At 34.7% G+C, this 17,045-nt stretch overlaps 1 protein-coding gene across 1 annotated transcript; it reads right to left on the bottom strand.

Annotated features, from left to right (window-relative positions):
- Positions 1-4,453: 4,453 nt before the first annotated feature.
- Positions 4,454-6,221, bottom strand: LOC122298440 (ABC transporter I family member 17-like). Its single transcript, XM_043108169.1, has 4 exons — positions 6,010-6,221; positions 5,585-5,908; positions 5,328-5,515; positions 4,454-5,013 (listed from the first exon to the last, which is right to left on the bottom strand). The coding sequence occupies exons 1-4, from the start codon at positions 6,020-6,022 to the stop codon at positions 4,759-4,761; spliced, it is 780 nt and encodes a 259-aa protein (XP_042964103.1). The 5' UTR covers positions 6,023-6,221; the 3' UTR covers positions 4,454-4,758.
- Positions 6,222-17,045: the final 10,824 nt, after the last annotated feature.

Raw genomic sequence — 17,045 nt, forward strand, 5'->3', positions numbered from 1 at the left:
TCATGATTTTTTACTTGTAGCCGATGAGAAAAAGCAACAATAGAGGAAGAGTAGCGAGTCCCAAGACTCACCAAGTCATAAATAGCATCAGAATCTGACTTATTAGTCAGATTATTATTTTCTTACTGCAACATGGCACCAATGGCAGCTGCAGAAAGGACAGGAGGTTGAGATGCAGAATGCCTCATGGATGGATCTAGAGAAATGTTAGAAGAATGAGCCATTGAGAAAAGAAAAGAAGGCTTAAAACGAGAATGTTGAAGGAATGTGGATAAGTTATAGAGATGAGAAGAAAACTTGATGCGGATTGGATGAACTTCAGGACTGATTTTATAGAGATAGCATAAAGAACAAGACAAGCTATCATCCAAGTCAAAGAGCAATGTATTTTTTTCCGATCGGTGAAAATGACATTTTTTAGAAACTCGGAGCCTTCAATCTCGTTTGTCAACAACATCAGACGATTTTTTCAAATCTCCAGTCGCACTTGTCGGGTCACAGACGGATGAAATTTATTTATTTATTTTTTTTAACTATCTACAGTGTCTACTAATGCACTGTTTTCTTCAGGTCCATTGACTTGTTGCGGATCCTTTTTAAACTTATTATATATGCTTAGAATTATATTTATACTTTTGCTTGAAAAACTAACGCACATTCTCAGGGGGAGTTTAAATATTAATACAGGTTTCAGGTTCTATCAAGTATTTGTCATCATAAAAAAGGGGGAGATTGTTGAATTCAAGATTTCAAGTTTTGTGTAATTATATATTTACACATGGATTTTGATGATAACAAATGAATTCAAAGAATAAAGAAGTCTTAAGTTCAAGTTGTCTACACAATGGAGTCAAGCACATCAAGGAAACAATCATGAGTAAGAAGGGAACAAGTTCACATTAAAATTATAGAGTAATGTTGTAAATCTCTTCAAAATTTGAAATTAGGATTAATGCTGAAAATTAATATTTTATCATAAAGCATTAAAATACATTTTTCACATGTGCATGAATACTTTTGAAAATTAAATTTGAAAATTTTGAAAGATGATTAATTGTCATCTTTTACATGTGCATGCCTTGATTAAAGGGTTGAATTTTGAAAATATTAAAGATGATTGATTGTCATCTTTCACATGTGCATGTTTTATTTGAATATTTTCAAAAGTGATTGATGTTTTTTTAGACTTATACAAAAGGTAGATGATTTTGTTTGAAAATTTTGAAAGGTAAAGTGTGCTCATTTTGTCATATACAAAAAGTAAAAGATTAGGTTTGAATTTTTTGAAAAGGAAAGTGTGCTCCTTTTGTCATATGCAAAAAGTAAAAGATTAGGTTTGAATTTTTTGAAAAGGAAAGTGTGCTCATTTTGTCATATGCCAAAAGTAAAAGATTAGGTTTGATTTTTTTGAAAAAGTGAATGATGTCTTTGACAATTGAAAAAGAAGAACCTTTTATTTGAATTTTTTGAAAAGTGAATGATGTTGTCTTTGACATGTGAATATTTTAAATTTGAATATGAAGTCTCATATGCCTATAAATAGATCATTTGAGAGCTTCACATTCATAACATCCAGAGCATATATCATTCATTCAAAGCTTTCATTCTCTCTTCTTTAAGCATTGAGCCTTAATCCTTATTCATTTTGAGAGATATAGTTTGCGCTGTATTGTTCTTATTTCACTCATTAATGAGTGTTTTCTGATAACCTATCCACTATCAGCTCTTGTATCAGTAAAATGGTGTGTATAACCCTTGTGCGTGTAGAAAGTGTTCTACACAAGGAATAGTTAAATCACCACGTGTAAGGTGATTGCAAGTGTAGAGGGTGTTCTACACAGATCCTTTGTAGCAGTGTTCTTCAAAAGTGTAATAGGTTTTTATCTCTACCTGAAGGAGGTTGAATAGTGAATTTGGGGATCCTCAAGGGGTAGCTTGAGGCGAGGATATAGGCAGTAGGGCCGAACCTTGTTAACATACTGAGTTTGCTTCTCTCTTACCCTTACTCTTTATATTTATTACTGTTTCGTATTTTGTTTATATTTTATATTGTATATTTGATTTATAATTGTTATTTTTTTTTAAATATAACTCAATTCACCCCCCCTCTTGTGTTAGTCATCGGGGCAACATAGGTCTTCAGCAGGTAATATTTGAGGGGATGCCCTTGATCAAATGGTTAATGATGTTAGCTGTAAAGAAGAGAATTGGTCTTGGTTTGGACAACCTGTAGAAGATATCAAAGACTTTTCTGTCTTGAAGATCAGATAAGAAAGATATCCATATCAATGCAGTTAGAACCAAATGAACTATGAGCACTGAATTTGGTTATGGATAACTGCATTTGGTTCTCTAATGAAAGGGTTTATTGTTTTATACATTATGGTATGAAAGGGAAAAGCCATGATATCACGATTGGATGCTAAGCTTTAGCATAATCATCTAAGATTCCATTTCAGGCCTACAAGAGATATATATATATATATAAACACAAAATCCCTCGGCATTCCGATTGCCCAAGTGATAAATCCATTTACTAGTCAAATTGTATCATTTGTGAAGTGGTACACAAAATATCACAAATAAATTGCTAAATGACCATGATCTGAATCTAATTATAATTCCCAAGGAATAAAAAAAAATTGCAAAAAAATGCTCAAAGCAACTTTTGTTTTTGTTTTTTTTTTTTTGGGCCGGGGGGGGGGGGGGGGGGGGTTGTTATTTTGGGCATAGCCCGGTCCATGAGTGCCAAATTATGCTTGACAATATAATCATCAACTTATCATCAGGCATCCAAATATGTAAGTAGAGGTACTATTTCTTTTTTTTATAAGTAGAGGTACTATGAACTCATGAACTTACGTAATGCCAATCCCTGAAATATCAAACTCGAGATGTATGCAGGAGCGATCAGACTCAGGTTTGTGAAGCTCTTTTTGACCAGCAATAGTAACTCTTCAGGAAAAAGAATTAAAACCAACTTCAGTAAACACTAATAAAAATGACATAACCAAATGCAGATATCCATATCAATGCAGTTAGAAACGAAGCTCTAAAAATAGAGAGAGGATCATCTTTTTATTGCAAACAGAGAGAGGAAGGATCCAGTGCACAAAATCATCGCTTAGTTTAGGGGAAAATGCGTTTAATTGAGGGAGTTACCGGCTTGGACAACGAAGACGAACAGTGAAGTCAAACGGTAAAATCGAACGGCAAAGTCGAACGGCAATGGCTAGGGTTTCTAAAACTGAGAGAAAGAGCTTGTGCAGTGAAAGCGTATAGCGGATCTATCGGTTTTGACCGATATGGATTTCTCTCAACCCGTAGGTGACTTGGATCCAAAGAACCCAGCATTTGTCGGGTGGGCTCAATTCGGTTGCATCGGATGGACCGGCCCAAGGCCTTTTTTGCACACCCCTAACTATACAGTCGTGCCTACAGTGAACGGGAGGGAACATTGGATGAAGGATCCAAACAATGAAGATCGAGAAGAATCTCTAAATGTTCACGTTAACAATGTCCATCAATTGTGATTGGAGTCTTGAATTTCTTCGAACTTGTCTCAATGATATGAGAAACCAAAATCAATAGCAGGTCGGTGTGGCATACGTTTAAATGAACTTTGCTATATGCAAACGAATTTTTATATTGATTTACGTATCAATGCTGTCGTTTTTATATTCAAAATTCAAATTAGCACTATTTTTATTACAGTCTTACTTTCTGACAAATCACGTTGGATGAGTGTGCATATTGGTGAGCAAAATTGTTTATAACCAGATTAACCTTAACACGACATTAACCTTTCATAGAATCATAGACCGATATGTAAATTTATCATGTCTGTAAACTTGCGCACGTCTATTTTTTTGAAATATTTCATGAATACTGGAATTTTATTTAGGGTGCAGATGAATCCCAATTACAAATAAACACCATCAAATGCATTGAGCATACAATTTTCAAAGGTTTTTCTATGAGCCAAGGGCTTAAAATGGAAATTTCTTGCATGAACAAGAATATTCCATATGCGTCATGTATCATTTGAATAGTTAAATATCAAAAGTAGGGTGATACAACTCTCATAAAACTCAATTTGATTTTGATTAATATTCGTGAACAAGTTGTTATAAAACTCAATTTGACTCGTAATCTCTTAAGAGCACTTTCAATAGATTTTTCATCCTATCCTTTAAAATACATTACCAAATTTTACTTTTTCTATTTTACATACTAACTTTTACAATATATCATACATCAACTTATCTATTTTTTCTTCATATCATTTTAATATTATATCTTTTAATATTTTATAGAAGAAAAAATACAATGAGAGATTAATTTGAGAAAAAAAGTACAAGAAGAGATAGAAAATAAATAAAAATATGTTTACATTTGTGTACAGTTACTTCTACATCTAGAAGCAACACTGTACAAAAATGTAAAATAGAAATACAATAAAGCATCCGTTGGATGCACTTTTTATACAACATTTCTTTAAATTTTACATAACAATGGGTTTTACAAAACCCATTGTGAGTGCTCATATATGTTGCAACATATACAGGTGAAGGCAAGTAGAAGCCAAAGCTGGGAACTTGGTTTATGGTATTCTGAACCCCAATTCTCACGCTGTCATTACAAACTATAAAATTAAGCAAAGCTGAAGTTTTCATACATGGTAATGCCATCAAGACAACTCCATAACCACGCGGATCTGAGAAAGAAAAGTATCCAATAGTTCAAAAAAAAAAGACTCTATGAGCTGAGTTGAAGAAACCTTTGTGCCATAGGATGCTTGGCTTCTGAGAGTTGTTCAGGTTTTAACACTTCAACAACCTCACCATTCACAAGAAGACACACAATATCAGCAATCCTCTGAATCTGTTTGATGCTGTGAGAGACAATTATAATTGTCATTCCCTGTTTCTTCTTTAGATTTACCAGGACAGTTTCTATGTTTTCTGTCGATACTGGATCCAACGCACTTGTTGGCTCGTCCAGCAACAAAACCTTTGAGCAACAGAGAGAGCACACCATCAGATTCTATATCGTAACATGTTTCAAATATCATGCTTATAATTGAAACATCTTGTTACCTAAAATGTTAAATCTACTTAACAATAAAAAGAACTTTATAATCTAACATAACTAATCTTATCTAATCGTTACAACTTCTCAAATCACCACACAAAATAAAACAAACAATTCAATTTTTTCAAATTTAAAACAAAAATAATATTAAAACAAACTTATCTCAATTCATATTATGTTATCTGTGAGAACAAACTAGGTTAAGCATTTCTGGTTATAATTACGGTAATTACCTCTGGTTTATTAGCTAGGGTTCTAGCAAGAGCAACTCTTTGAGCTTGACCCACAGAGAGTTCTCCACCAGGCTTGCCCAGAAAAGAGGGATCAAGGTCTGCAAGCCTCAGCAACTGGAAAACCTCGTCATCAGTCAGCCTTTTTCCTATCAATTGTGGTCCATATCGAATGTTGTCCGCTACCGTGCCTGAAAAAGTTCATATCCGTGAGCGATCACATGTCTTAGGAAACGGTACCACACTTATCGACAGATTACCTTCGAAGAGAGCAGGAAGCTGGAAGAGCATGCCGACCTTACGGCGAAGATTAAGCACATCTAGTTCCCGAATATCACGACCGTCCAAAAAGACTGTACCCAGAGGTGGCTCCCACAGCCGATTAAGGGCTCTCAACAGCGTCGATTTCCCACTCCCGCTCGGCCCTATGATCCCCAGGATCACTCCCTCCGGTACGTCCAAGTTTACCCCGTTCAGTATCGGAACCCCCGCCGGTTCCAATTGCTTGGTCAGATTACATATACGAAACTTCGTCCGGTCTTCATCTTCGCGGATCACCACCAGAAGTTGCTCGCCAGCCTCCTCTGCAACCACCCAAAAAAAAAAAACAGAGCTAGAGAAACAGGAATGAAAAATCAAGAAAGGAAGAAGAAGAAGAGGAGGAAGAAAGGTGATTAGCAGGTACCCTCTTCAGGCATTGAAATTTGATAGAGATAATGAAGAGAGATAAAACAGGACAGTAAAGTTAACGGATCACTCTCTGCATGTAGTTGTATATATATACACGGACATGGCGGCTGTGAAGGAAGAAAAAACCTTCCCCAGTTAGGGAAATATAATCAGTACCGTACAATTATGGCTGCCGAAAGTAAATGCCTTCACACCGAATACAACGTTTACCGCTAGACACTAGGGGTCATGCTTGAATTTTCCATCCTTTTTGTTTTCTTGCGGAATATCACACTCCTTCCTAGACAATTGGATGCGTCTCAATCTCGATTGGATAGCGAGATTATTCTCTCTCCTTATTTTTTGTTATAATTTTTTAAAATTCTTACATATAAAACAATAAATAATTTTATTTTTTAGATTTTAAAATAATAATATTATTAAAAAATAATATTTAAATAAAATTTTATTTAATTTTTAACTTAAGATTATTCCATTCAATTTCATTATTTAAACCACACCTTAAATCAATTCATAACAAACAAAAACAACCTCCGAGTGTTAGGATGTCACTATCAACCAATTGAATTGGTAAAACTATTTTACAACTTTACATGAACATAATTCTCAACCTGACGTTAAATAATTAAAAAATTATTTTTTATGTTTTACTTGTATTCCAATCATTTTACATGCATGAGATGAGGTTACCCCTTCAATCGTAACAACACCATATTATATATATATATATATATACAACATCATTATTCTTTAAGTAATACTTTAGTAGGCAAGCCTCTTCCTCCATAACATACGCTAATAAGGTTATGTTTGAATGTCAAAACTCACCTTAACATATCTCAAACTAACTATTAATAGACTTACTATCTTTTTAACTTTTCATAAAACATTAAACATATGATCTCAATCTATTTCGTATATTCAAACACATATTTCAACATACTCCATACATTCAATCATATCTCAATGAAACTTACAAAATACTATCATTCATAAATCAAATCAGATCATCTAAGATCACCTCAGTCTCCAAACATAACCTAAAATTTATCATGCTATTTATAAATCTACTATGCATCACACTGCATGTCAGGCCTGAGCTCCGACTCTGACGGAGTCAGAGGAGTGCTTTCCGACCTCTGACTTTGACAGGAGTCAGAGGCAAAATTTGGCTCCGACTTTGACTCCAAACGGAAGTCGGAGTTCGGAGCTCCGATCGAAGAGTGAGTCTATGAATTAAAAGACTCGAACTTCATGATCATCTCAATTGATTGTTGGTCTTATCACTTATATATGCCAGGATCTCTTCATTGCTGGCATTGAAACTTCAGCAGAAGCCATGCAATGGGTAATGCCTGAGTTGATTAATCATCCCTGCATATTGAAGAAGGTCAGAGAAGAAATAGAATCTGTCGTTGGAAAAACTAAATAGTTAAAGAATAAGATATTGCAAATCTCCCTTACTTGCAAGTGGTTGTGAAGGAAACACTAAGACTACACCCACCTGGCCCTGTGACAATACGAGAATGCCGCCAATGCTGCAAAACCAATGGGTTTGATATTCCCAAAAAAAAAAAAAAATGTAGTGGCTATCAATCTTTATGCCATCATGAGGGATGATGATTCATGAGATGACTCTAACGAGTTTGCTTAGAGAGGTTCTTAGTTTTCTTCAAAGAGAAAGATAAAGACCAATGTTAAAGCAAAGAAACGAGAAAAACATTTTTCAACTTTGTTCTATTTGGGGTTGGAAGAAGAGGGTGCCCAGGAACAACATTGGCATTCAACTTGATGAATATTGCTTTGATTGGAAGGTTGATGAATACTACGTTGCATTCATGGTTTTTTTAAAAAAATTCAGAGTTCGGAGTGATCGACTCCAACTCCGACTCATAACTCTAAAAATATTTTTGGAACTACTCTGATTTCGATTTTGATTTCCGAACACTCCAACTCCATTAGAGTCAGAATCAGAGTAGGGTTGGACGAAATTAAAATAATCGAAAATTTGCATAGCCCTACTGCTTGTTGTAGGTAAATTATTTGTATATAGTTATAAACTAGTGTACAAGTCTCGCATACTTCATTGAAGATAAAGTAAGATAAATTTGAGATCTATATGGAAAAACTCAACTTTTTCATCGTGAGCCCCACTCCTTAAAAAAAGAGTGTTTGTGACTTGCATACCTTAAAATCGTATCTAACATTATAATTCAAGATTTATTATATTGAAGTTAAAATATCAACACTTTTTTTAAATAAATTGACATGAAAATTTTTTACACGAACCATATCATTACACACCATAACAAATACATACTATTGCTGCGAAAACTTTTTACAGTAAATGTGGAAAAATTTGCAACAAATGACCATTAAGCCACAAAAAAGTACCGCCACATCTTTGTAGATAATAAATTGCCAATTTACTATTACTTTCGGCTATCCGAAATTTTGACGTAAATACTTACATATCTTGGCAATTTATGCCATTGCCATAAGTCATTTATATTGTCAGAAATACGACTATAATACCCTCCCAATCTCAAACAGGAAACTCAATTCCCAAAATGCAACCTTGCCACTAATATGCTATGTCCTCAATTTATAACTTAGCTATTGATTACTTACTACACATATATATTGTAGGAAATATATTTTATCGGGAACTTATGTCGACAAAAAAATGAAAGATTGGCAACTTTGATTTGCCTCAATAACTTAATTACTATGCAGTTTGATAAGTTCAGACTGACATCAATCATCTTTTGATACAACTACAAATCTATGTAATAGGTTTGTATTGACAACTATGTTTTCTGGGAAAAACTTTTTAGTAGGAACGTTGGCTCATCCAGTCTGTCTTATCGTCGACTACCTATATTCTCCAGATCAAGAATTGGTTGGTAATTCAGCAAAGCCAAAAATAACTATTATTGGCCATTATTTTCTTTGCTATAGCTCAATCTAGGCAAATTGCATGCATATCTATATATATATTCCAAATAGGACTAGCTACATTTTATTGGCTGAAATTGAAGGGTACTGATGATGCATTATTGCCAGAAATCCTCATTTCCCACAAAACCCAACATGTACATAAATACATAAACTGTAACTTAGGCGTTGCAACTTAATTAGCATTTCAACCTACGTACTTTAATTTCCTATACCTTACCATTTGTCAATCGGTACACAACTGCCCCATATATCTGTAATTTATATAATTATATTCAACGATGACCTAAACCATAATTTGATCCATAAATTAATGCTCAAGTATATAAAATATAAAAATGAATCCCATGCATGTTGCAACCAAAAATACCAAAGTTTTACTAGCTATTATTTCTATCGATTGTGCGCCCATCAGTATAAAACCAAAACTGTCAACATGCATTTTGGTTTTATACACCAATTGGATGATTTCCCCCTTAGCTGTAGTACCTTTCCAAAATATATAGGATAAATCAAGTGGACAGAAATGATATGATTCCCATGGCAAAACTCCCAAACATTCGCCCAGTAAAAATCATCATCTATTTGATATATCACTTAGTTCTCCATATCCATACAATTTCCATCCAAATGCACCCTGTTCAGTTAGTTAATATCCAGCCAACATAAACCACAAAGTGCACATGATCACTTCAACACATATCACATAATCATCAATTCTAGTCTCATTAATTACATGATGATGCCAACCATGACATCCTATTCAATCTGACATGCCCAGCCAATATACAAGTTCTATGAGTCCCATTTTTATGTCCCAAAACAGAACTATTATATATCAATAATATATATTGATTGGTTTCTAATCTCTTCCCTGATCAAAGCTATCTATAGGGATCTTCACTAAAAACAAAAAAACAAAAAAACAAACCTCCAATTGTCCACATAGATGGCAAGGTTGGCCTCATGCATGCATCGTTTCAACATTTCCTTCAAACCTCCTCTTGCTGCTAGGTTTCATACTCCCTGCACATATATTTTGGCATAGAGTCATGCTAATCCATTTTTGTGAGTTGAGTTACTTCCAATATAGCAGAGCTGATAAATTACCCCCAGAATGACAATAGTTATGATACTTACTATTGTCATTCTAGGATCATGCAATTGACTCCACTCAAAAACCACCAATTGCATGTATTTTTATCTAACTCATGCAAACTATTTATATTAATCCTAAAGCAGGGATATCTAGAGTGTCAGGAATACCATGAAGGAAAACAGCACATATATTTTGTTTTTAGCATCATGCAAATCCAACATTTTTACCTTTCTATTTCTTCCTAAATAGCAGGGCAGACTAAATGACCAAACAACTCATTCTTTGACACTTACTAACTACTCTATCCCATCATTAAAGTGACTGTACTCTCAACCACCAATTGCATGTATTTTTATCCAATCACGCAAACTATTAGAATTTGATTGATCTGAACCATGGACAGTTTGAGTGTATATACAAGCAAAACCATAAATGACCATTCTTCAATTGTTAAATGGATGGGGGAAAAATATCTCTGAATATGTGAGTCAATCATCAATTACAACTTGTAAGAAGAGTGAGGAAATTGCATACCTTACTCAAGGTTTTTTTGGTAGAATGCATGGCAGCAAGTATTTCCATTGTCAATATTTTACTAGCTAACTGTTAATGTAGACACCAACTAGAGACTGACGCCACATCCATATAGGTGCACAACAAAAAGGACCAAAAGAGTTTACTCCTGAAATGTTAACCTTACTTGTAACTTCAACTAGGACTTCCCAAAAATCAAAAGTTGGGCAACCAAAAAAAACAAAATACCCAGGATGCGTAGGCATTCATGCGAGTTTCCTGATGAGACTTTCTTCGATTGCATTCCAGGTCAGCTACACGATTGTTCATCAATTTCTCATAGTCTTTAAATTGATTCTTGAAACTATGCAACTCATCTCTCAGTACCTCTAACTGGCTCTTGTACAAATCAGCTTCATTCTTGTTCCTTTCATTCTCTTTAACAATCCTAACATAGTCCCTATTTTTGTGCAATGTTATTGAAGGTTCAGGTATAACCGAGTGTCCAAATCCTGTTGCATAGCCTGGTCTATATCCTAAAACCTCCTTGAAAGCTGCATTGCACTTCTCATTATTGTTTTATATATTCACCTCAGTCTCATCCAATCGCTCAAGCATTAGTTTCTACATCCATAGATAGGAAAACACCATTAACTTTGGATTGTATACCTGTTTTAACATCACAAAATGAACTCAATAGAAACTAGAATTGACTTACGTAGTTCTGTTTTGCTTGGCCAGTTATAAAGCAGCCCTTCTTTTTTGACCAATGCACTTCTTTGTAAAATTGTATCAAGTTCGGGTCTTCTTTATTCTAGACCATCAACAAATTTTCCAATTAAATTGTTAGGGTGGATAAGAAAGCATATGTGGTGTTGGATGAATCAGAAATTCATCTAGACTAACAATTTCCTCCAATATTCGTACGAATGGCTTTCTCCCTCCTGTATGGTTCACATTTTGTTTTCGTCTATTTCTCTGGTTTCTCGTTGACATTTTCTGTGAGGTATTGACAAGCAAAGTTTAATGAGGTGTAATTTTAAACTATTACTCAGATTCTGTAGTAGCAAGGAAAATTCTGGCTAGGTTTAATTTTATAAATAAAGTGTGAAGTATTTATATTATTTGTGGGCTTTATATACGAATTTTCCTTAAGGATGGGTGTAACCTATAATGGCACTACATTTGATCTATTACTTCCTTGCACACTACTGTCAACTATAATATTTTCAAGCAAACAATTAAAACCTAATTGTATTTGATATTCTACATGACTATTCTGGATTTAATTCCACACAATTTACAATGTTTTTAACAAAAAACAGGTTAAAAACAACCATGCATAATTTGTATCACTTGTCATATTACACAAGATTGAGCTATACACATACCAACAAATAGCAAAATGTAGATTGTCCGAAAGCAGATTGCATGCCAACTCTATTTTCTGAGGAGCACACTCCTCTCTTTTTGGTACTTTGTTTTAAGAGGTATGCAAGTTGTAACACATTAATGTTAAAGTATTGTGTAAACTTGTCTATCTAACGCCCTAGCATGCATACATATGGTATATCCCAGCATGTTTTGTACCATCCCAAAAGTTTAACTCATAAAACCATTTGCTCTGTTTTAACCCAACCAGTATGCTACTTTGATAGAAATCACTTCCAGCAACTCACTTTTTCACATTTAAATAACTGCACTAGCACCCAAGAACTTGAGTCATTTCAGTATGTGTCATGCCAAAAAATATAGAATATATAAGGCAGTTTTCCATTTTGCTAAATTATTCAAGGAGTTGTACTAGTGTAGAGATGTGGATATACCTCGAAATCTTCACTTGACCACATTTCAAATGGGTGTTCCCATACGAGCTTCTCCACCCACGATGTCCCGCCAGAGAGTGCCGCTTCTTTCGACCCATACCTTATGTATTGCTTTCACAGTAAATAGTGAAATGCCTTATATTTCCTGGCAACTGTGTTTGTCACATACTCATGATTCAAACTTTGTGTCCAATCCAATTTAAAATCAGCCTACGATAAGCTCAAATAGTCAAGCATTTCACTAACAAGAGCATCTCTTTGTGTTGATGACAACATCAATGAAAATGTATATTCAGATTTACCAAAAAACATATAGAAGGGCTCAAACACAACACTCTTGCATTGTCTTACCTTAACACGGTTGAAGAGCTCTTCTTTTTCCTCTCTTGGCATAGCTTTCCAGCTTGCTTGGATCATGTTGGCATGAAGTCTCATGATCGTGGTCACCCGTCCAAAAAATATGTTGTAATTTTCACACGATGAACCTCTTTGTCCGTCCTTAATAATCAGGTGTATCGGCCCAAATTTTCTGACTCTCTCAAACAATGTGTGTTTTGCTGGTCCTCGACCACGTTTTCGAGAAGGTGCATTAGTTCCTTCTATCCACCAATAACATTAAATTAACACCAGCTGAAAGCTTTTTTCATCTTAAGTAAAACAAACACTACAAAGGGTTTTCGATAAAAGTTACTCAACTTATGTGCATTAGTAACAATCCTAATATCATGATTTGCTTCATCCCTGGCCTCCTCTACACCCACATTTGGAGGTTGAGTGGAATCACCAAATACTTCATCTGCTTCCGTATCACTTAGCAGTGGTGGCCCATGATGAAGCCATGAAGTATGCCCCCCGCGTCCATATCTTCCAGGGAGCCTTCCTCTTACCCATCTCACCATTGTCTTATTTGTTGAAATGTCAATACTACAAATACACCCACACACAAGCCAAGTCAAACATCCAGCCTAGATATAGTAAATAGTGAAAAATTAGCTACTGCTATCTAATGCATCATATTGTCATTGACTTGACAATATTAAAACTATTAGAACCCTAGGGTAAGACCATTGCATTACTTACATCTAAATGTGAAAAGAAATACTCAGATAGAGAAAGTAGAGTTTGAGCAGTACACCCTCACTACATTACGCATAAAAATGAGCTGTATTCTAGTCTAGATACGGCAACAAGGGAAAAGATATAAATAAAGGTGTACTATTCGTTGCTTTTATTTGGAATGTGTTGACAATATTGAACCTAGTATAACATTCTAGACTAACAAGCATGCATAGCATTTCATTCAAAGTTATTAAGGTTAACTCATAGGGAGAAATCAGATTTAAGCACTTTTTAGTCCCTCCATATCTACTGCCACATAAAATAGGCTGTATTCCAGCCTAGATATATGCAACAGGGGAAAAAAGTTACTAATCTTTTTCTTTACAAAAATGTGTTGCCAATATTGAAACTATTATAAGCCTAGAGTAAGATTGCATACATTACTTACATTGATAATCTAGACAGGAAAATGCAGAGAGAGAAATAAGAGTACGGGTCTGTACCCCAAAGCTACAAACTGCCACATATTACCTTTTGTAATCCAGTCAAGATATTGGCCTAGGGAAAAAATTACTAATCTTTTTTTTTTTTTTTTTTTTTTTTTTTTTTTATAGAGAAATGTGTTGACAATATTTAAACTATGTATCATGAAGATCCGTGGATGAAGCATGCATTACTTACATTCAAAGCTAGACTGTAAAAATCTACCAAGAGAGAAATGAGAGTTCATGCAGTGGTCCGCCCAGATCTAGAAGCTGACACAAAAAAATGCCCATTCCAGTCTATATATGGCAACATGAAAAATCAGCATCAAACAACTTGCATGCATATTAGGATAATTTGCTTCAGTTGAGATTTGTTGACAATATTGAAACTATTATCCTACCCTAGAGTAAGAAGCATGCATTACTTACATTCAACTCTATTAACTCTAACTCAGATAGAGAAATCAGAGTGAGACCATAACTATGCTTGTAAGTTTCATGCATTACTTACGTGTGGTTGAATGTAAGAAAAACTTAGACAGAGAAATGAGAGTGAGAGCAGTACTCTCTCTAGGTAAAGCTACAAAAAGGCTATGCATGCCAAGCATAAATATGGTCTCAGGAAAAATCAGCAGCAAGATTAAAACATGCATGCATTATAATTAGGACATTTAGCAAAGTTGAGATTTGCATCAAAGTAGTCTGAAACATGTATAACCCTAGGGTAACATGCATGCATAGCCTTTCATTCAAACACTAAGTATAACTAGGCTGAGAGATATGAGAGTTATAGCAGTATCCCCTGTCTCACTACAAACTGCCAAAAAAAAAAAAAACCTTTTTACTTCCCAGTCTAGATATAAGAACAACCAAAATAAAAATGCTAATTCACTTTGTTAGAAGATGTGTTCACAATATGCACCTACTATATAACCCTAGTTTAAGAAGCATGCATTACTCACCTTCAAAGCTATAACGTATCTACAGAGAGAAAAATGAGAGTGAGAGCAGTATTCCATGACTATCTTTTCTATAAAAAAAAAAAAAAAAAAAAAAAAAAAAAAAAAAAAAAACGCATTTCCAGACCAAAATGTGACTAGATATTGCAAGAGGAAACAAAAAAAAGTAAGCTTTCTTTGTTCTATATAAATGTGTTGACAATTGTGGATTAAATACCCAACAAGGGGAAGAAAGCATGCATTCATAATAGTTTGTTATGCTATTATGAAAAACTCAGAGAGAGCCAAGAGATTGAGAGCAGTGCCCCCTCACATCAAACTGCCATACAAAAGGTCCAACAATTTCTAGTCTAGAGCTGACAACAGGGGGGAAAATGTGCATCTCTTTAATAAAAAGATGGAATGGTTCTTCATGAGAAATGTGTTCACAATATATCCCATTTACTTGTATAACCCTTGTGTTAGTTGCATGCATTACTTCCATGCATGCAACTTAACAAAAATCATGCACAAAGAGAAAAATGACAGTTAGATGTTTAACACCAAAACATGTGAGAGGAAAAGGAGAGGAGGCAGACCGAGTTAGCCCAAGGTCTTTGTGGATGAAGGTAGAAGAATCTGCTCCTCTCTCTGCTTGGATGATCACAAGTGTAGTGGAAACCGATGCTTTGTGATATTGGTCGAATCTCACCTTTAGAATGGTTGGCTGATATCATGCTTGGTTTTGCTGCTCTCTCAGAAACATTCAGATATGGCTTCTCTCTAATGTGAGCAAGTTAGACCTTCACTTTTTGAAGCAATTGGGTACGAGCTCCTAGGTGTTGGCAGGAGCAAACAAGAGATTACTGCATATGAGTTGACAACTAAACACATTACACCCCGCCTCTTTTCAGTCTCTTCCCGCCCACTTTTTTTGTCATATTTTTTTAAATGCATCATCCCCTATCTGCCTTTTAGACTAATCTAACATCAACTATTTTGCTTTGAACTCGCTAAGTGTGTAAACATATATTTGATTATCTTGGTCAACACTTAATTATCACAAGGGGATAATTGTGGTCAACTCATCTTTCTGCAATGTTTTCTATTTCAAGTAGATTATTTTTTATAGAGAATAATCTTTGTCAATCCCTATATACAAGTGGCATATTATTTTTGTTAGAGCAATATAGGTGTTAGCTTATATAGAAGTGGCAGGTTAATATATTTGCTAAAACATGTAAGTGCCAGCTTATATACAAGTGACAAATTATTGCTCAATATAGGTGTCAGCTTATTTTTGCTATATGTGTCAACTTTTAGAACAGGTGTTACAATATAATCTGCAGCTATATAACCAGCATTGCAAGACCCTCTTTGTGTGGATTGGTCCTCGTTGCAAACCTTAACTAGGAGATTAATATTTTCAGCATTTTAGCATAGCTGCACCATACATATAGAATAAAAAAAAAATGGTAGTCTATAATTTTGCCATTTTTTGATTGATTTATCCATCTAAATCCCCCCATCGATGGACATTGAAACAACACATATGTTTTCTTAAAGCATTTAGTCAATCGATGTTTGCAATGAAGATATTGTCAATCAATTGGAAGTTTGATATATGATCATATTTCTTCTCTATTCTTTACTGAGGTGAATAAGTGATATGAGTGCATTATGGTTTTGCACATAAGCCGAGTAGCTTAGAACCATGTGCTTGCTACTTTGTAGGCTTCATGTAACTCATATATTCAATCAATTCTGTTGTCCAAGTGGCAGATTATGCTATTATCAAATAATCATGTCTAACATATTACGGCACCCACATCAATTTAGCCAATTAATTGGTCCACAATTTCATTTATCCCATTTACTTGGCTGGAGTTTATTGGATTGATGAGAAATACCTAATGGCAGTGCATTACACCATACTTTTTGGAGGATTGATATGGATGTTCGACGGACTTCAAGTATACCTCTTATGCTGTATGTTATATTCATTGAAGCATGCCAGGGAGCTGGAAATGAAGCAACCAGATTGTGGTAAAATGAATTTTTGTTTTAGTTGAATTCCTTGATACCTGTCATCCCATTTTCAACTTATTAGAATCACATCAAACAACTTGTAAGTGAAACAGCAAATGTGAATA

This window comes from Carya illinoinensis, chromosome 16 (genome assembly GCF_018687715.1).
Source record: "Carya illinoinensis cultivar Pawnee chromosome 16, C.illinoinensisPawnee_v1, whole genome shotgun sequence".
Lineage (NCBI taxonomy): Eukaryota > Viridiplantae > Streptophyta > Magnoliopsida > Fagales > Juglandaceae > Carya > Carya illinoinensis.

Bases quoted from the DNA above. Each gene is read 5' to 3' on its own strand.
- LOC122298440 (XM_043108169.1), bottom strand. The intron at 5,516-5,584 runs GTAATCTGTCGA...GAACTTTTTCAG, and splicing joins GCTTCCTGCTCTCTTCGAAG to GCACGGTAGCGGACAACATT. The intron at 5,014-5,327 runs GTAATTACCGTA...TGTTGCTCAAAG, and splicing joins CCCTAGCTAATAAACCAGAG to GTTTTGTTGCTGGACGAGCC.